The 21,179-nt window shown below is 39.5% G+C and overlaps 1 protein-coding gene across 3 annotated transcripts in view; it reads right to left on the bottom strand.

Annotated features, from left to right (window-relative positions):
- Positions 1–21,179, bottom strand: part of LOC134654614 (uncharacterized) — a 158,574-nt gene that overhangs the window by 103,604 nt on the left and 33,791 nt on the right. For all 3 annotated transcript variants that reach the window (XM_063510076.1, XM_063510077.1, XM_063510078.1), the window contains 3 exons: positions 15,277–15,503; positions 14,360–14,465; positions 7,782–10,422 (listed from right to left, as the gene is read on the bottom strand). In XM_063510076.1, coding sequence (XP_063366146.1) covers positions 7,782–10,422; positions 14,360–14,465; positions 15,277–15,503 — 2,974 coding nt within the window. The remainder of the gene's footprint in view (positions 1–7,781; positions 10,423–14,359; positions 14,466–15,276; positions 15,504–21,179) is intronic.

Raw genomic sequence — 21,179 nt, 5'->3', positions numbered from 1 at the left:
AACAGTTATTTTACATAATACGCGTGATATAACAAGTAAGAGCGTATTTCATTAGAAAGAATATGAGAAATGGTTTATGTTTTTTGTGCTAACTCCAACGCTAAAGTATTTAAAGGTTTAGAATTAACAGTTTATAAAAATCCTCAAACTAAAAATTGTTTGCTATACAGCAGAATTAGCGTGTATACACCAGCCATGTATATCATGCGAAAAGTATTTGTATAAGCTATTTTTCGAATAATGTCGCTGCGGTCAAACGCTTGCAGGAATCGAATTAAATTCATTAAATGAGATAATTAATTGTAGTTAATTACTCCATAACTTTACTACTCAACGCTAGATGTCGCTAACAGCCAATAAAATAATAATATGTAGAGCGGTAAATTCGTCAGTCTCACCCCATCATTTTAAAAAGTATAGATACCTAGATGACAGATTGTCAATGGATTAGGTACTAATGGTACTAATGTGTTGTCTAAAAAAAATAATGTGTTGTCAAGTTGACGCTTGCAGGGATCACATAAAATATCGTCATTGTTAATAATTAGTGTGATAATTTATATATTCAGCAACGTAGTCCTTCGAATTTTCTTTGCCTGAACGGCTAAAGAGATGGTATTATATTCGTTGAATGAGTAAGAAAGTAATACGTCTGCTTTTTCGTCTAAGTCTACGGGACCTGAATGTATTTATTGCTATTCCTTTCAGAATAGTCTATACTAACATTTTGATCGAGTCGCTCAACCAGAGCGGCGCGAGCGGAAGATCGGAGCGGTTTATGCAGTTTTGAGCCGTTTTGGAGGACAACGGCGATTGTAGAGCATTTAGTTACCGACGACCTCTGCGGACATCGAGAGGGAACACAGAGCGGTAGCGATAAGACCCAATAAATATAATAGCGCTTAGGTTCAGCTGATGTACAGACCAATCTGAATCTCTTTGTTGTTTCTAAGAGTAGTGTAATGTAGGTACCTACTTTACATCGCTGCATACAGCCAATATGTACTAAACAAGTACTCTCCACGATTGCTAAATGCTCTGCGAGTCCAGTATAATGACATTTTCAGTGTGTTGTAGCGGCAGCCGCGGCACTGTAGCTGTCCGTCTGGTATATACGAGTATGTTCGCGGACGCTCCCCAAGCACTACGCTTCGTACGACGAGCCACCACAGCCTCCTGTCCGTAATAGGAAGGAGGACGGGACAGTGTATGGCCTCCTGAAAAACTGATCATACCTACATGTAAGGTTGTATGTAGTACTAATTTAATTAACATAATATATATAATACAGGGATTTTAAACATTTGTGTCGAAGTAAAGTTCTGATGATGGGTTTCATGTAGACAACTCGTCAAATTTTATATGCCTATGCATGTAGATAATACATTATATGTAATAATAATTCTGGTCAACTTTACTGCCCCACCTGCGATAGAGTTTTTAAAAGTAAGTTCGGCTTTGCCAGCCATATCAGAGCTCACGCTCGTAATTAGCTAGGGTCGCCGTTGCCGATTACGGCATGGATAACTATATATATGTAATATTTTTTGGCTTATTCATCAACATAAAAAGCGACATTTGATGAAGTGGAACTGCTGATGTTGACTAGAACGGAACTCTTTAGAGCACGCAATTTGCCTTTTTTATTAAATAAGTAAGGTCCGTAAGTTACATTTGCGTCAAGGTCCAGTTTTGACGATGGGTTCCATGAGGAATCGAGGGAACATCTCAAATCTTATAGGCTTGTACATAACTATATGTAAAATAACTACATTTTTGGAGTCATCATCATATCGAACACTTTTATTAGTGACATTTGATAAAGTGGTAAATTGGTAATTTGGTAAATTGGAAACTAACCGATCCCCACGGTGCCCAGGTGTGCGAGTGAGACGGTCAGCCCAATTCGAACGTTCACTTGACATCAAACCGATATTATAATAATATGATCATATCAGTTAAGCTGTCATTCGCGCTGGTCTCTCGCTTGCATTAAGGGCCACCCCACACTAGCGTTTTTTGAGCGTCGGCGTTTAGTCAGCGCTATGGAAAATTGTGTCGCTGCGCCAGTTGCGCCAACGTTGCGTCAAACAGCAGCCATAGAGTTGACTAGACGCCGACGCTCTGGTGACTTTATTGAGGTGGCTCTAATAGAGTCTGTGCGGAAAGAGAAGAGTCGTGGATTGTATTTTTTCCCTTATTTTCTCGTAATGCATGTTAATTATAAGATGTAATTATTTTTGAAAAGATGTGTCCCGCCGAGTTTGTTGCCGGTCCCATATTGGGATACCCTCCTCCAATTGAGGGGGGATTTAAATCTTCTCGGGGCAGAGGTGTAGGGTTGGAGCCGGTCTACCTAGCTTTATTTGACGTTCATAAGCGCATTGTAATTATGCCTACTTGAATAAACTATCTTTTATCTTATCTTATCTATGGGGCCCAATACATTCCACGACTCTTCTCTTTCCGCACAGACTTAATATGCGGACGAGTCTGAGCAAAATGAACGTGCGAATGACTGCTAACTGATATGATTCCAATATTATTCTAATACCAGGTTTCATGTCAGGTGCACGTTCGAATTGGCCTGAGGGTTATGCACGTGCCTAATACAAGATGTCCCTCACTCGCACATCGGACCGGCGTGTGGGTCGGCATCTACACCTAATATAGCTCATTAGGTGAATTTAGCTTTTTGAACGCCAAGAACACCTAAAGTCGTGCTGGCCGATAGCCGCGCGTCGCTTGAACTGCACTAGCTTTAGGGCTTGCATTGCGCACCACCATTGTATGAACAGCCTTGATATGCCGCTCGCCGCTCCGCCCGGGCACATGGGTCCAGTGATCCAATCCGCGGCCCAAGAACGCGCACTTTATGCGCGCGCGACAACAGCGAGCATTTCGTTAATTGTGGTAAATAGTCGCACAAACTGTTATTAACAAGAAGCAGTGTACAACGCGTGTGCAGTACGGGAGTGATTCGCGAACAGCCTGTTAGCGACGCATTACAAAATTAACACGTAACGCTTTGAATGCTTGATTAGTTCCCGATTCATCGGATTCTTGTCTTGCCGGATTCCTGTTTACAGAATCCTGGAAAGAGACACTTTGACAGCGTACGCTATAACTGTTCATGTTCTGTTCGATGTGTTCATGGCGTAGTGAGCACGACTAGTTATAGTTTGTAGCTTTCTAATAGACCCCGAAGGCTAATCCTATTGTCTATTGTTAAGAAAAACCGCTCGTGCCACGTGCCACAACCACCTGCATAAAAAGTCGGTACTTCGGTTACTGAGTGCCGGCGAGTCGAACGCTACAGAACCAGTCTAAAATGTGTCGTCGAGATGCGTAACAAAGGCGCGTTATCGGAGAGCGCACCTACACTGGTTTTTTGAGCGTTGGACTAGCCGGCGCTCAGGTGCCAAATAGAATAATTAGGACCCTTTTTTGCAGGTAAGTAGCACGTGCGGTTTTACTGAACAATAGACAATAGGATAAGCCTTCGGGGTCTACTAGAAAGCTACAAACTATACGACGCCTTTATAGGTGTTCTTGGCGTTCAAAAGGTTAAGAGCGGTAGCTAGCTAGCGCGGGTGCATGAACGGGCGTCGCGCGGGGGGGGGGGGATTGTAGGTAAAATCAAAATCCGTCGCACGAGTCCGCGCCCGAGCGTTGCATTGCTCATACTGTGAACATTTCGCAAACGGTCCAAGATTAGCGCACCAGCCATGCATTCTGGATGCACCTATTCACTCCTATTACCAAGGATCGCTTTATGCGCGTCCTCAGTCCTGCTAATAGTTGTGCGTGAAGAAAAGTAGAGTATGGTGTGAATTATTTTTCAATTTTCATGAAATAAAGATGTTTAAAGTATTCAAAAGGTTTTATTTAATAAAATATATATGAGTGAACGAAATACAGCTACTTACCACCGGCTTGGTCAATATTTAACTTCCTCTAAAAAAAGTCCGTGAATTTTATCCTGCTTTATATAGTAAACGGACGAAAACCCTAGGTAGCGCGCAATGCAAACCCAAAATCTAAATGTTTCACTTGTACATACACCATTTTCTAAAGACGGAAATAGACTGTGCGGAAAGAGAAGAGTCGTAGAATGTATATGGATCCCATACAGTATTTCACGACTCTTCTCTTTCCGCACAGACTCTAGAAACTTAAATTACATTTTCTTGCCGTTAATATCTTCCTTTATCACTTGAATCACTTTTTTTCTTTATCACTTGAAGAGCAACAAAGAGGCAAATAAACGAAACTTACGGTAGGTATTCGTGGTGCTTGTGCGTTCGGAATTAAACGAACTTATAAATACGCGAAGTCTTAGTTTTTGGTTACATTTGGAGCGTTTAAAAGCGACTATATGGATCCAGCATTAGCCGCTCATTCGGTTCTTCTATTGCACGCAAGATGTCAGTACTAGAGTGGATTTGAAAATACACACTTAAGAAGTTTTGTGCGATTTATTTAGCAGTAATTATTTACGGAACATAATAACTTAATTTTTAATTATATTTCAGGCACGCAAAGTGATGTTAATGGTTACAAAAGTAACCCTACATTAATGACATATTTTTAGTTCCAGTTTACGCCGCAGTGCATGATCAAAATTATGAATAGGATCTTCCCTGGACACTTTCGGTCTTTGGTGTCATATAAATAATTATAGATAAAATTAAAACCTACCAAATAAGATATGTCTCAATTATATATACCAATAGTAAAAATTGCCCAGTCTGCTACCAAAGCTCTATCTAGTGTCAGGTAGAACAATCAAAGCGGATTTAACACAACTAATTAACTAATAAACTAGTTTTATTTCCGCCCCTGCAAGGATTTCAGTCCGAGTGTACTTTTTAAAAAATAGCTTATAATAATGCCATTTCGCTATTATATATGGCTTGTGTATACAAGTAAGTTTCAGTGTATAGTAACAGTTTTTCAATTCATGCATATGTTTTATCAATTAATTCTAGCCCTGCACGTACTTACACGTAGGTGTTGGTATACAGAAGTGTAGCATTTCTCATATTCTTTCATATAAAACACCTAACAACTGGCTACGTAACAAGTATATTGTAAAAAAACATTTTATATGTGTCACTCTTTTTTTTAAATAGCTCAGTCCCTGCAAGTTATCTAAAGTTGGTGTCATACAATAAAATAACGCTATTAATAAGCCCTTTCAAATGAGATATGTCTCAACAGTATACATCCATGGGACAAATTGCCCATTCTCCTTTCTAAGCAATGCCCCACAGACATATTAAATGGTGTTATACATACAAAAGAGCTAGTTAAGTCTAATCTTCAACTCAGGAATATATCGATTAAGACGGTTTACAAAATTAGACATTTTACAACCAAGACCTGATGAAATTAAGTTGGTTTTGCTCACATAGTCGTTATGTAATCTAGTCCTTACTTAGTCTAGGCGAAGGATCGTATTAAGAAAATTAATTCTTAGTATGTAACTGGTTACGAACCACCTTCGAAAGATGGTGACTGATTACGTACGAGAAAAAAATGATCTTTATTCGAAACCAGTATCGTACAAAGATCATTTTTTCTTCCTTCGTTACCAGTTACGAAAGGTCGGTTACGTACACGGCCGAAGGGCTCCCGCGCATGTGGATATTGTGGATAACACGGTGTTAATTAGAGATCATCAATTATCATTGTTTGAGATATTTTTGTCTTATCTGAGACAGTTTGCGAGCATTTTTTTGTGATCCATGGGAAATATGACTTGATATCGCGGATCGAGTAATCTCTTGTACTCTAAAAAGCCGGTGTCACTGATTTGTCAACAATTAAAATCGTCGTCCATCTTGTCTTGCAAGCCGGTATTGATTGTGAACTGATAGATTGCAAACACGTTGATTTACTGAAAGAAAAAATTGGCTTTAATGTAAATAATCATTGAATAAGCCAGTTATTTTTCTGCTTTTACTTGTAATGTTTTCTGCTGATGAGTTGTATTTTTTTCTGACGACTTAGACATAGCTACATGTTTTGTAGTTTCATAATAATTTGTAATTGTTGGAGTTACAGCTCGTATTACTTAATGTGACTAAGCAAACATGTATTGAGTATTGCAGAGAAGATTTTTGTTTTTCTTTATAACTGTTGGATCAATAAACAAATACGATACCTACATTTATTTCAAAATATTCCTTCTCCCAGTTCTCCCTATATTCACGAATACCTACAGCAACAAAAAATGCACGAGCAAATATTGAGCGAATTCAAATGATAAAAATAACTCTTTCATTTATACTTTAAAAAGAAAATCTGAAATTAACAAATTGCCAAATGTATAAATTAAGCAACATTACGACTCCACCGATTATTTTTTTAGGTTTTTTTTTAGAAATGAAATTACTCATCGCTTTTATTAATATACTATATGATAACAATTAGAGATTTACGTCCTAAAACTGCGGCGAGGCCGATTTTAAGCGAAGTATATTTCAATTACTTGGCTTTTTGTTTTTAACGCAAGACTTAAAAAAACACTCCTCATAACTAAGTGTTAATTACTGGCTAGTATCGTAATTTGGTGTAAAATTAACATACAATGTTAGTGAACATTACTGCAAATAGTTTTCTCCTTTCTAAATGAATGTCCTGCTAAAAATAATATACCTACCTTTGACCTATAACAAATTATGTAACGAATCAAATGACGTGTCAACATGATTAAATTAGTAGAATTCACGAATAGCGTGAGTTAAGGTGCGGCGGCGAGTGACACGGAAGGAAATACCGTAATGAATTTGTGTTGGAGGAAACAATGGGGTCATAAACGAAATAATTAACATATTTTCATGATAAAAAGGTGCTAAGGGTGTTAAAATGAGCTGTGTTTTTATTATTTAATAAGCTTTAGAAAGTTCTTAAACGGTTTTAATTCATGTGAGGATCAAATGCTTTGATAAAGTTTCTTCCATACAGCTTGCCATGTAGACTTGATACCTACTGATACGCCCGATTTATTTTACTTTTTTCGCTTTTCTGTGGTACAATGGGGCTTATTCACCTTTAATTTGGCAAGTGTAGGTATGTCAGGACGCCCTTTTTGTATTTTTCTCCTAATCGGAATAATTAGAAATATTGAGCGTCGTGGAGCGTCACTCACTAGTCTCACTACCTTGACCTTTTTGTGCCGAATTAAGGCTTACGTAGGTTTTTGTTATTATCGACTTAAAAATACGTTTAGGTATACATTATATGTCATACTAAGCACTATTCGCATTTAGATAGACATGTGTACGATTATCGACACAACTGAAGGCTTTGTTTTTCGCGGTAGGCCCTCTGAGTGGTCACTGTTAGTGCTAGCATTTGTATCAATGGGCTCTCGTCTGTAATTGTAACATTAGCCTACTATGCCATATGCCTTTCATAAAGAAGTATCCCTCTCGTGTCGCAAGGTACTATTAATAGTGTAATTGTAATGGGTTGTTGTCACTAATTAAGAAATGCTTCCCACGCGCGTGGCCGCGGGAACAACACTCATTGAATGAAAGAAATTAAACCCGTAATACTCGAAAACTGACATAATACTTAATATGTACATGGAAGTTATTAAAACGATGTATAGGTACGCTATATATACAATACCGTTTAAAAATACCTGTCATTGGGGCTTTGAATACCGTTGTTTTTGAGTGTTGAGTTCACTGGGCCAATAAAATGACAAATTCGGTTCTTGGATTCAAAGCCGTAATAAGAGAAATAATTTCGAGTGTACAAGTACTCACCGAAACTTTGCTGTAGTCGTGATGATGCGCCAGATGATGTGGCGGGCAGCTAGACGCCGCACTGGAGATGCTCAGCGCGTCGCCTTCGCTCGCGCCCTCCGCCTCGTCCCAGCGCCGCCGCCCCGACCCGCTGCGAACACCCACGGATCCCGCGTCCCGCTCAAGCGAAGCCACACCAGACGCACCGTCCACCCCCGGAATACCACTGTCCTCATCGCACCCCGACGAACTACTCTCAGACCCGCCTACGCTAATACCACTCTCGATCTTAGACGATTCAAACTTCAATGAGTCGTCGGAGTTTGAATCCTCTTCCAAAATAGCGTAGTTTTGGATCTTAGGACCGCTCTGACCGAAATTAAAAGAGTCACTGTGAACCCACGGTCTTTTAGATGTACTAACATCAGATTTGATGGTTTCGGCGTCTGATGAGTCTTCGTCGGAATGCAATGTACCATCGTCAGAATCCTCTTCAGGATCTTCAAAGCAAGTTTTAAACGATGTATCAGATTGGACAGTCGTGTTTGAATTGGATGACGCTAATGTCCAACGGTCCGAGTATTCCGATGATGTCGATTTGCGCAGCGGTAAATGAGCAGAATTTAAAGCACACACAGGGGAAGCGTCGGAAGATTCCGAATGACTGTTAATTGAAATGACATCAGCTATGTCTTTAATAGAATAATGTCCGACAGACGACGAAATTGTAGAAGGTTGAGACATAACGGTATAAATCGGACTTTCAGGATTGGAGGCTTCTATTTTTTTATTTCTTAACACGATGTCTTCTACATTTGTTACTGCGTAATGATTTTCTTTTTTGGACTTAGCTGATGGATTTCTCATCGAACTGCTTCTATTTACTGCCGAAAAAGAAGTATCTAGCGTGATATCGGGTGTCGATATACTTTTCTTAACCGCTGAAAATTTTACAATCAGATCGTTTATTGACTCACGTCTTTTAGTGTGAAAAGTACATACTCCAGAATCACAAAAACAACGAAATGATGTTGAAACTATTTCATTCCTAGCCCGTAGAGCGTCAATATCGATAGTTACTTTATTTTCTTCTGGTAAATCAAACGGTAGCTGTAATAAATCTTCAGCGCTTTTGTGATATTTAGGAACTTTTGGCCTACAAAAGCATATAGCCGTTTCAAAATAGCTTTCCCTTTTATCGTTGGCCACTAAAGTGAATGGAGGAGTGTCTGTGTAAAGAGTCTCTCTATTGAAGATATAAATAAATTCTTCAACAGTTGGTGCTTTATGAATGCAATGACCAGTGCCCCTTATATGATAATTAGCTAAAGTTTCTTTCATAAAATTAAAGTCGTTATGATCGAAAGGCATTGGCGAATTTTGATTTACAGAGTTTCTATCTACTTCAATATTTGTGAATGTTTTATGTCTAAACAGTACTTTCTTCTTTTTTTCTGAGTCTATTTTCGATTTATGTGGTAATGTCCCACTCATCGTTGTATATATTTCTTCGCTACAATCTACATTTTCGATGGCACTGGCTTCCGTAAATTCAGAGAAATCAGATGCATTAGATTGGGTCCTGCTGATTTCACTTTTACCCGTATACGATGCAATTTTTTCAATCCGTCGAAACGATTTCGATTTTTGAGAAAGCAGAATATCTTCAAGATTAGATTCGTCTTCCATAGAATCAGATGAAGATGACAGGGTAGAAGATCTACTTATAGGTAGCTTCTCCGTTTTGCTTTCTATTGCTTTATCTTGCGAAACAACGTTAGTATTAGATGGGGATTTGTCTCGTACTTTTTCTTTTATATCTGATATATTTTCATACAACGCTTTCCGTTGTACTTCATCTAAAAGCATTTTAGATGGCACGTTATTTCTCACAGCCGGTGTAGGTGGGCCGCGCTTATTAAGCGTAGTAACATTTTCATAAATGAGGTCGTCTTCACTAGAATGTACCGCAACATTGGCTCGTGGCAATGGTTTAGGTAAATTGTTATTGCTTTCGTTTTCCTTTTTCGTTTCACGCTCTGCAAATTTACATTGTTCATAACATTCATTAACTAGATCAACGGAATCGTTGTTTGTTTCAGCCTCATTATTCGTACTGAGACGATCCCTAGGCTCAAATATTGTAAGTTTTGTGTGTAAATTAATGGCTTCTTTAGGCCGTCGTGAATTATCACAGTCGATTTCAGTAATTACTACAGACTCTGAATCACTAAGTTCAGCGTTTTCAGAAATATTCGGTAGAGAAGTCTTAAACCCAGGACAACTACGATTGCTTCTATTAACAGCTGAATCCCTATTTAAAGAGCCTAGTCTATCCAATGAAATAGTGTCAAATTCGTCATTACAATTAATTTCGCCAGATTCTTCTTTTTTGGACAGTATCTTGTTGAAAAATTTGCTATTTCCAATTAACAATGTGTTTGTGTTGCTTTTATGATCAGGGTTTGGCGATTTAGCAGAAACATCCGAATCCAACGCTAAACTGTTAGAAATGTTAGGAGCCGAATTAAACTTTGCTTTAAGCCCCAAGCATTTCGAAGCAAGCTTTTTGACAAAACTTTGAGGATTCTTTGTTAAAGAAGATGAAGATTGAGACAAGCTAAGGTTAAAGTTAGTGGTTTTCGGGGTCTCTGGGGCTTTCCTGTAAACACATATAAAGCAAAAAATAAAAGTAAAAATACATTACCACTTACATTCTAAACTATAAAGGATATTATATTTTGAGCATGTGTTAGATAGTATGCCACCACCAAACGCATCCTGACATTAATATAGATTATGAAAAATGAAATCGCCGAAAATGAAGAAGTTTATGATTCGACGTGACATTGTTGGTGACAAAATTACCAATCAATCATAAATTGCTTTGCTTGGTCGATTTTTTTTTTAAAGACCGAGGAAAATCGTTTTATTCGTGGAAGAGTTTGTGTATTATCGTCACTAGATGTCGATGTACCCGGAGTCTTATTAAATGGTTCAAATTGCTTTTCCTCCTTTGTCAAATCTAACTTTGTAGGAATGTCAGGAGCTTGATTATTTTCATTATGTACAGAAACGTCACTTAAAGAATTGTAAATCTTATTTTTGTCAACGATGACATACATCTCCTCACAACTATAATATATTTCCTGTCCTTTATTTTTTGCTGCTTCCTCATGACAATAGCAAGGCATATCACCAACTTTCGATTTCATTTTAAAAAAAGGTGACACATCTCCTTTGCTTACCTTGGGCTTTAAGACGTATTGATACTCATAATCATCTGACTTGTAAATGCAACCCTTTTCTCCTCTCGTATGAACACCTAAACAATGTCCAACGGGGTTCTTTATTTCTATCAGGGAGAGTCTTTTTTTTGCTTTGTCTGTGCCCATGGGAATGTAATCGCTGTCTAAATCCACAGCTTCTTGATTAGAGTTCTGATTACCTTTCATCATTACGTATTGTTTCGAGTCAGAGAGGGACAATCGCTTCTTTACTCCGTTTTGGTCCATACTAATATATTCACTGTAAATATCTGCAGTAACGCCATTATTACCCGCCATGTCCAAGTAATTTGGTACAGACAGCCTGTTTAAATGTTTCTTGTCAGGCATCAAGACATAAGTACTTTCCGCTTTTGAGTCAGCGTCGCCATTTCGCTTAACTTTTTCATCATCCGGCAAATTACCATAAATAACGTAATCATCATCAATAGATTTAATATTACCGTCTACTTGCGATGCCCCGTCTTTATGCTCTTGCTTGTTAAAATTTTTTAAATCTATTTTTTGAACCAATTCACTACCATAAGTAAGCGTTTGTTTATGTAACTGGTTAAGCGGTTTCGGAGGTGGCTTTGGTTTCTTTTTCAAGCTATTCTGCGAACCAGGAATATTGCAATCTGCTTCTTTGTCCATACTTGAGTTAACGCTTGGTATATTTCCATATATTTCGTCATTAGAAGGTGCATTTTGTGTCGCTTCAGTTTCTACTGGCAGCATATCTTCGTAATTAACGTAGTCAGGCTGTATTCCAGGGCTATCTGGTAAGTTTGCTTCCTGTTTAGGAGAACCAACTTTAGCAGTGATTTTAATTATTTTAGTTGAGGTACGTTTAAATGGTGGCACACTACATTTTAATGAAGATGAAGTGTTAAAGACTCGTTTTTTAAAAGATTTGTTAGTAGAAGCATCGGGGTTAGTGCCAAGCTTTGGAAGAACCCTAACCCTGTAAAAGTTAAAATGACTTTAGTACATATATTTAAAATCACTGAATATTATCATAATGTTATAGAATTTGTTTAAAGACAAGCGCCGTCAAAGTGCAAAACGATGCATCTCATAATGGCACATCTACACCTATTAATGCAAAATACTGCCTCGAATTAAATTCCTTTTCGTGCACTTTTTATGCTATTTATTTGTGCTCATCCCAGCGGTAGCGAGGCTCTTTGAAAAGATGTCGGCAAGTCTTGGGGGCTCTCACCTGACCGTTTGCGAGACAAAATCAAAGGCACGGAAGATTTTAATGAGGTTGCATTGACAGTTTTTTGTTTCGCGCTTTTTTTGTCTGCTTACATGAATTTGTTTAAAGGGAATGTTGGATCTTTGTTGTTATAATTTACGTTAATGAGTGCATAATCGGCATGGCGTGAGTGAAAAAAATATACAATGCTCTTGTGTCGTTTGTTTATATGGTGCGTAATTTTTTTCTTGAACAGTGACAACAGACAACATAACATAAGAGTATTTCGTTTTACTGTGAATCACCCGGTAATCATGTGCTGTATGTTTTCAATTAGAAGCTATAATTAGTGTGCAATACTTTTCATCTGAACACGAATTGGCCTTGGAATCGGATATAGCTGCAATTTCAAAACACAAGCCTTACAAAGTCCCTTTCTCTGCACCCATGACGACAAAAAGTCCCGACTATAATCAAAGTGTCTCGTAGAAAGAGCATTCTTAGTACAATCGGGATCAAAGGTGTCACGTCGTGTGTCGTAATTGAGATCGCACTCCAATTAACGCGATCTTGAAGGATTCCTTTACGTACAGCGCCCTCGGCGGCTACTTAAGGCAACCGCGAAACTGATCTTATTCAACTCATATTTTTAGATGCGCGTCGATGAAATTTGAACTTTATTTTACGGTTTGGAAACTTGATTTTTGAATGGGATTATTATATTTAATACGAGGTTCTGAAAGTAAATTGTCGTCTAGTTAAGCGAGCCTGCACAATTCAATGGACGTTTAAAGTTCAAAGGGACCATCTTTTTGACGCATAATTTGTGGAGATACTTTTTCTAATTTAATTAAACGACTTTTCTGTAGTCCGTTTTAATGTTGGAAACGAACGTAATGTCATGAATAAAGAACCTAATATGTACAGCCAGCAGCAATAGTTGCTAAGCGGGCCAGATGTTCAAAATTATCTTGACGCGACTTTATTGTTAAGAGAATAAGAGCACGTCAAGGTAATTTTGAACACCGCGCCCGCTCAGCAACTTCTGCTGCTGACTGTATAACGAAAAGCAAAGAAAATAGAACAGCCCAAAAGACACCAATGTACCATAAGCCAATATAAAGTCTATTTTTTTATTCGGTAGACTGAAATGACAGTTAATAGTATGAAATGACATTTCATGTTCATACTATTAACTGTCATTTCAGTCTACCGAATAAAAAAATAGACTTTAGTATAATACATATAACACTTAATGTTTTGTATCGTGTATTGAGTAAAAACAAATTATTAAACATTAAGTGTTCAAATGTTATTATTAAAAAATCCTGAAACCTTTAATACCTGCGTACCGCCACCTTTTATTTTCTATCAAGTTTATTTTCTACCAAATATTTCAATTCACTACTAGAGTTAGACCAAGCTAAGTAGCGATTTTGATAGCCCAGACCGTGCTAGTGTTATTTTAAACGACAAACTTCTATGAAATTATGACGTTTAAATAACACTTGCGCAGTCTGTGCTATTATAATCGCTGCTAAGTTAGCTTGGTCTAACTCTAAATGCTTGCTTCATGATATAATCTTGTTTAAGTACTTACTACATTCGTTTGTATAGTATATTGATAACGTAACCACAATTTGTTGGTGGTTTGCAAATCGTACACAATTCTTAGAATGAAAGATATATTTTACATATATTTAACGATTACTACATGAAGCCACATCATGTTTATTACGTGATTTATATGTTTTAGACAATTGTAAAATACAGATGCACACTGATATTTTATTCGCGACGCGAACACCATCCAAGTATGTCTCTGTCAAAACATTTTTATTTTGACGAAATTGCTTCAATTCCTAAGTAGTTTTTTATGTTTTCATTTTTAAATGACTTGATTATGGAAAAGCAAAAATATTTACATATTTCAGATATCAGGCCAATCGTCAAATCAAATGTAGGTATACACAAGTGTGTCGACGTATACAAAATTCATTTAGTAGCCAAAACATAAGATAAAGCAACGTGCTAAATTTTTAAAACTTTTTGTTGACAAATTGGACATTTTATATAATTCGACACAAGTGTTATTGTAAAAGTAACCTTATGTTGTAGGTAATATGACTCACATGTGGGCGTTCACGTAACCGCCGACGGGGCTGGGGTAGTCGTTCACTGGTATGCGCGGGAGATCCTCTTCACTCTCGTATGAGATCTTTATTTGATTCTCGTATTCTGGTAAACGGAACATAGCTTGAATACGACTTAAAAATATGAAAAAAAATCGAAACACGACTACAACACCCAAATAGCAACTTCATATGTCGCTATCGAGAGCCAAAAATTTTAATCAGCCAAGACTAACAGTGTTATCAATGGCTGTTTACTGAATGATTCATTCGGGAAATTTATTTTTATGGATACCTGCTGGAATCCTTACTATAAACAACAATTAAATTAAGTTTAAATCCGCCGTACATTGCTGGTCCACCAAGTAAATATGTATTGACACGTAGTCCTTACTTATCGACCCGGAAATGTACAGAAAACTGACAATGTCAGGTGTCAATTGTCAGCGAGGCAAAATGGATGCCTGGTCAGCTCCGGTTGACACAGATAGCTGAACTTTCAATATAAATCTAATTGAATCATCATCGTAAGTAAGTCAGAAGAATTAAGCAGCGTTTCTTCATATCTCATGCTATATTATCCAATGCGGTATCGAAATTTGTGGCATCTAAAGTGGTGGATCGTATTGTCGGGAATCTGTAGAGGTTTGTGTCCCAGGTTTTGGAACCAGGAATTCCTTTGACTGGTAAGTACTCTCTAAAAACTCTAATACTCTTCAAATACTGGTCTCACAGCGACGTTTAGTCAATATCTTACAGTCAGCAGCAGAAGTTGCTAAGCGGGCGAGGTGTTCAAAATTACCTTGACACGCTCTTATTCTCTCAACAATAAAGTCGTGTCAAATCATTTTGAATACCTGGCCCGCTTAGCAACTTCTGCTGCAGACTGTACATCAGGCCACTCCATAAGAACTTACCTCTTATATATTTCTTGACTTTCTTCGTCGCGTCCTCCGGGTACTTAGCCAACAGCGCGTGAACAGAGTTGCCCTGTCTATCCTTGGCTCTCAAATCAGCCCCCTTGGACAGCAACACTTTGACTACCGACGCTTGAAGGTATCGGATGCCTTCATGTAATGCTGTGCCGTTCTCGGTCCGGACGTTCGGGTCCATACCTGCGTCTATTAGGTACGCTACCACCTCCCTGTGGGTAGAAAATTTCCTGTTAAATATACAGACCCCCAAACCATTAGGTATATATACAGACCCCCAAACCATTATATATTTTACGGCAAAATCTCACTTCCTGGCCAAGGCAAGACGTAACTTTAGACAAACCACGGGCGGTAATTCGTAAAGCCCCAGATCGCATATTTATGGCCCTCACCTTCGGTTCGGGCCACAAACACCTGCGATCTGGAGAATTTACGAATTCACCTCCCTAGGTATGTAATGTAGGTACTATTACTGGATAGCAGAAAACTTGGAATATCATAATACTGTTAACTGTATCATATAAGAGAAATCCTCGGTAGCGAGCTTAGTCCAAGGCGGATTTTGCATTACCTAGGCTTATTCAAAAGAGCCGGCCAGCCGATTACCAACAGCAAGTACAGTAAACACACTTAAATGAGTATTCATGGACTTTATCTTGTTGCAATAAGGTTTACGAATGGTTAGTCAACTGTGTTGACCATTGGTACAATCAGAAACCATTGTGACGAACACATTTCAGTACCTAGAACGTGGAATTCATAAATAATTCATATGCGCGATGTTTAACGAGCGGGGTACGGATTGCGTTTTTGGCAGGATACACCTGAATAGCTGCAATATGAAGAACCGGAAGGCGATATTACTTGTACCTTCCTATTAGAGTAGACTCAAAGTAGGTCAGAAGGCAGTTAAATAGGTACTTATTATTATTATTAATTATTATTCCTTTATTTATTTATCTTCTCTAAGCTAGGGTTTTTTACAATATGAATATAAAAGTAAAATATAAAAACACTTACAAAACAATAAAAAATACATATAAACACATTATAAAAAAACCTAACCTAGGGTGCCGCCGGCAGCGGGGCAGGGCCCAAGCTACCGGTGGTCAGGGCCGCAGAGAGAGGAACCGGCGGACTATCCGCGCCGTGTCCAAGATCACCGCCTTCTGCATCTGGCCCTTGATCCAACCACCTAGCGAGAGTCTCTCAAGATGTTGGTCGAGACTCTTCGCTATTAGACCGTTCGCTGAAACAACTATCGGGACAATGATCGTCGAATCAACATCCCACATGGCGGTTATCTCGTGAGCCAAGTCTAGGTACTTACTGGACTTGTCCTTCTCGGCTTTCACGAGATTCTCATCATGAGGGATGGTGATGTCAACGAGCACGGCCCGGCGTTGCGCTCGATCTATTATCACAATGTCAGGCTTATTGGCTACAATAGTCCTGTCAGTGATGACAGATCGATCCCAATAGAGCGTGGCACGACCATTCTCGAGAACTTGCGCAGGTGAATACTTGTAGTACGGTACTTCGCGGTCCACAAGGCCGTATAGAAGAGCAAGCTGCTGGTGAATAATCCTGGCTACGAGATTATGTCTGTGCAAGTACTCGCCGTTAGCAAGATGAGAACAACCGGAAATGATATGCCTGAGTGACTCTCCGGGACGGCGGCATGCCCGACAAATGTCGACCGTACCGTCCTTCAGGATATATTTCCGATAGTTGTTCGTCATCATTACTTCGTCCGCAATTGCACAGGCAAAACCCTCGGTTTCTCCGAAGAGGTCCCCGAATCGTAACCAGTTCACCGACGCGAGCAGGTCCACATCGGGTCCCGTGAGGGCCTTGTAGAACCGCCCGTGTAGCACCTTACTCTCCCATGCCGCCTTGCGATCCGCAGTACTTAGTACCACAGGTTTGCGCCAGTTCTCGTTTGCCAAGGAGAGCGGCGTGAGGTTCCTGTCTACTGCCACCACATCACGATGCATCCCACACTCGTTGTTAAGGAAATAATTCCTGAGATTGTACACCTCGCGGTTGTGGAGATCCTTGGCGTTTAGGAAGCCTCGACCTCCACATTTCCGTGGGATGTACAATCTCATAACTGACGAGCGTGGATGTAGCATGCGATGTGCGGTGAGCAGTGATCGGACCCTCCGATCCAGGGCGTCCAGCTCGGTCTGAGTCCACCTTAGTATGCCAAAGGAGTATGTGAGTAGGGGCATTACCCAGGCGTTGAAGGCGCGCACTTTGTTGCCTCCTGACAAAAGACTGTTAAGGACTTTTGTGAGCCGACTGAAAAAGCGCTCCTTCACCGACCGTCTAATGCCCTCGTCCTCAATACCCAACGACTGTGACATACCAAGGTATTTGTAGGTTTCTGATTCAGAGATAGATCTGAAAGACATTGTCTCAGAAGGTTGTAAATTTGTTGAATTTACAACCCTCCCCCGCTGTACATGCATAACCGCACATTTATCGACACCAAACTCCATGTTGATGGCACTACTGAAGACTTCAGTGGTGTTCAGTAGCTCCTTCAAGTCTTGGTTATTTGGTGCAAATAGTTTGAGGTCATCCATGTACAGAAGGTGAGAAATGACTTCACCCTCTCTCCGAAGCCGGCAACCTAGACCCAAATCCTTCAGCAGGGTGCTGAGGGGATTCAGAGCTAGGCAGAACCATAGGGGACTCAGACTATCACCCTGAAATATTCCTCGCTCAATCCTTATGAAATCCTGCGGGCCAGGGCGGTCATCCCCGCCTCCTGGTTGACGAAGGACTGTGGTCCACTGCCTCATGCACGCGCTTAGAAAGGCTCTCAAAGCTGCATCAACTTTATACAGCTCTAAGACCCTCCCCAGCCATGAATGAGGCACCGAATCATAGGCCTTCTTATAGTCAATCCAAGCGGCTGAAAGGGCCTCCTTGTTCCGCCGGATTTGTTGGCAAATGGTCATGTCTATGAGGAGGAGCTCTTTAGTACCACGGGACCCAACCCTACATCCATTTTGAGCGGGGGCCAAAATATTGTTAGCGACAATGTGCGCGTTGATTTTTGTCCTCAAAATGGATGTAAGGAGCTTATAGAGTGTAGGTAAGCACGTGATGGGTCTGTAATTCTTCGCTTCCGTGGTACTACCGGACTTATAGAGCAGGAAGGTGACACCAGTTGTTAAGGAAGGTGGGAGAGAACCAAGCTCGAGGGCTTGTTGAAATTGTGCAATTAATTATTATTATTAAAGCCTTTTTATTCCTTAAATGTGTTAATAAATAGGTACTTATTAGGATATAAATACGTATAAGTCGTTTAAAATGTTCAACCCTATTAGGGGTTGAATTGGATATTTTATTAATGCAGCTACATCATTTTAAAAATATTTGTTTAAATATCAAGGTCTTACTTGTAATGGTTTAGGCTGTGCGTTGTCACTATGTATAACTTTATATTTATACCTCTATAACCTCGTAAGACCTACGGTACTACTCGTAGTACTATACTAAAAATAATTTAAACCATTTTTAATTCAAACGCTGTCATTTCTATTGTTTCGTTATTTTTAAAAACTTAAGAAATTCAACCATATTTCCTAACTTATTATTTTTAACTGTTATTTTTATTCATGGTAGTCTTTAGGAGGATAATATAACGGAAGTTAACATACATATAGGTACATACATAGATAAATTAGGTAGGTCAACACAGTTTTATGTTAAAAAGTGCGTGTGTAGGATGCGTTAATTTTATCAGTAGGCTAGCCGATGAAACATACGTACAGACAGACGGACGGACATTGCGAAATTACAAATGTATATAGTTGTTAAAAACGATTTTTAAAAATGGGTACCTACCTACCTATGTTGATTGACATCATGAGCCTCACAAGCTTAGACACAAAACGCCAGTTACCAACTTAAGCCCTCCTACGTCACAGAATAAATAATAGTACTAAGTACAGAAGACTCACTCTCTAACAAAACGCGTCTGTTACGATCAGCACAGATATGGCCGCTAGGTGGCGACAGCGCCATGCGCGGCTTATGGCTTTCCCCAAAATTGGGGCCGAACGGATGTACTTTTAGCTACCTGTAGCAAAGCGACGAAATCGCGGAGTGAGACACGCCTGCCTACGTGTACACGGTCAACGCAGCTGGTCAACTTTGTTGTCACGCGTGCAACAAAGTATTAAGACCAAGTTCGGCCTCACAAAACAAGTTAGAAGGGCGATGCGAGCAGGGTACGTGTCGCCGCCGGTTATGAGCAAACGCTCGCATGCTAGTACTCGCCCGCGCTGACCGAAAAACGTAAACATGCCTTTTGCGCCACAATAACGTTCAGATTAAGATGCCAGACATCAAATCTGTCTAAAGGAGGCGTATCCATTCACCAGGCACACAAGTTTTTACTACCGTTGCGCGAGAAATGTGGAAATGTGGAGAGGAACGAGCGGCGACACCGGTTCCGATACTAAGTGCGCGCGATAGCCGTTCTAACCTCTTTAATATGTTCTGTGTTCGGCCTGGCCAGCCACATTAGGGCTCGCGCTAGACAACATCCATGATATTTATTTAGGGTCGCCGTCATCGAAAACGATGAGGAGGACTACATATATGTTGATTGAAGTTGCAGCATTTACAGTAGGCGCTCGATATTCCGGCGCTCGCCGATCCGGCACGTCCATTATTAGCGACTCAGATGGCCCGCTCTTTAATCCGGCAGGTTACACTTACATTTTGGACAGTAAATATGTTTTCCTTTTTTTTTACACAGCCGAACACCGGATTACAGAGATATTTTGATATGTACAAACAGCAACACTCTTAACTGTCCATCGCTGGACCTTATGCCTTTTGTAATAAGGTTTACGAACTGTCAGTTAACAGTGTGCGATGGTACCTAGAATTTATTTTCTATAGCTTTTATCTCATACAAATCAAGTAATCCGGCAGTTTCGACAAACCTTAAAATAGGGGTAAAATCCCACTCTAGTTGTATTCGGTATGTTATGAGTTTTTGTAAAACTAAAGCATATTATTATGAAACAGGAAATTCATATTCAGTATAGCTCAATTTCCTTAAATTTGTCATATAGTACACTTTGTACAGTATACAACGTCGAGCGATAAATATTTCGTTGGTATGATTTATAAGCTTTAAGCGAAATGCCATTATTAATTAGATAAATATTATTTATATATTATGTACCTACTTCGATCTTTTTTCTTTACTTATTTTTTTTTTTTAATCATGATTCCATGTCTGTCTATTGATCATATTCTTCCTCGCGTTGTCCCGGCTTTTTAGCCACGGCTCATGGGAGCATGGGGTCCGCTTGACAACTAATCCCGAGAATTGGCGCAGTCACTAGTTTTTACGAAAGCGACTGCCATCTGACCTTCCAACCCCGAGGGTAAACTAGGCCCTATTGCGATTAGTCCGGTTTCCTCACGATGTTTTCCTTCATCGAAAAGCGACTGGTAAACACTAAAATGATATTTCGTACATAAGTTCCGAAAGACTCATTGGTACGAGCCGGGGTTTGAAGTCGCGACCTCCGGACTGAAAGTCGCACGCTCTTACCACTAGGCCACCAGCGCTCTTTCTACTTTCTTTGAGAATTTCAGACCCCCGTTTAATGATTGATGTATGATAAACTAATATATAGGTACCTATATGTATAGTTTATCATAATGAACCCGCGCCCTCTCGTGGTTTAAATCAAAAGGCAAGCGTCAGAAGCCACGTGCTACCAATTTCACCCCTTCAACCGTTATTATGGAAAATTTGCGTCGACACCGTGCGCATAATCATAATTATTTTGGATGCGGTATATTGAGCACACATTGTCGTATCACTTGGTAATTCTCTTATATTC

Source organism: Cydia amplana, chromosome 15 (genome assembly GCF_948474715.1).
Source record: "Cydia amplana chromosome 15, ilCydAmpl1.1, whole genome shotgun sequence".
Lineage (NCBI taxonomy): Eukaryota > Metazoa > Arthropoda > Insecta > Lepidoptera > Tortricidae > Cydia > Cydia amplana.
This window is presented reverse-complemented; position numbering and strand designations above follow the sequence as displayed.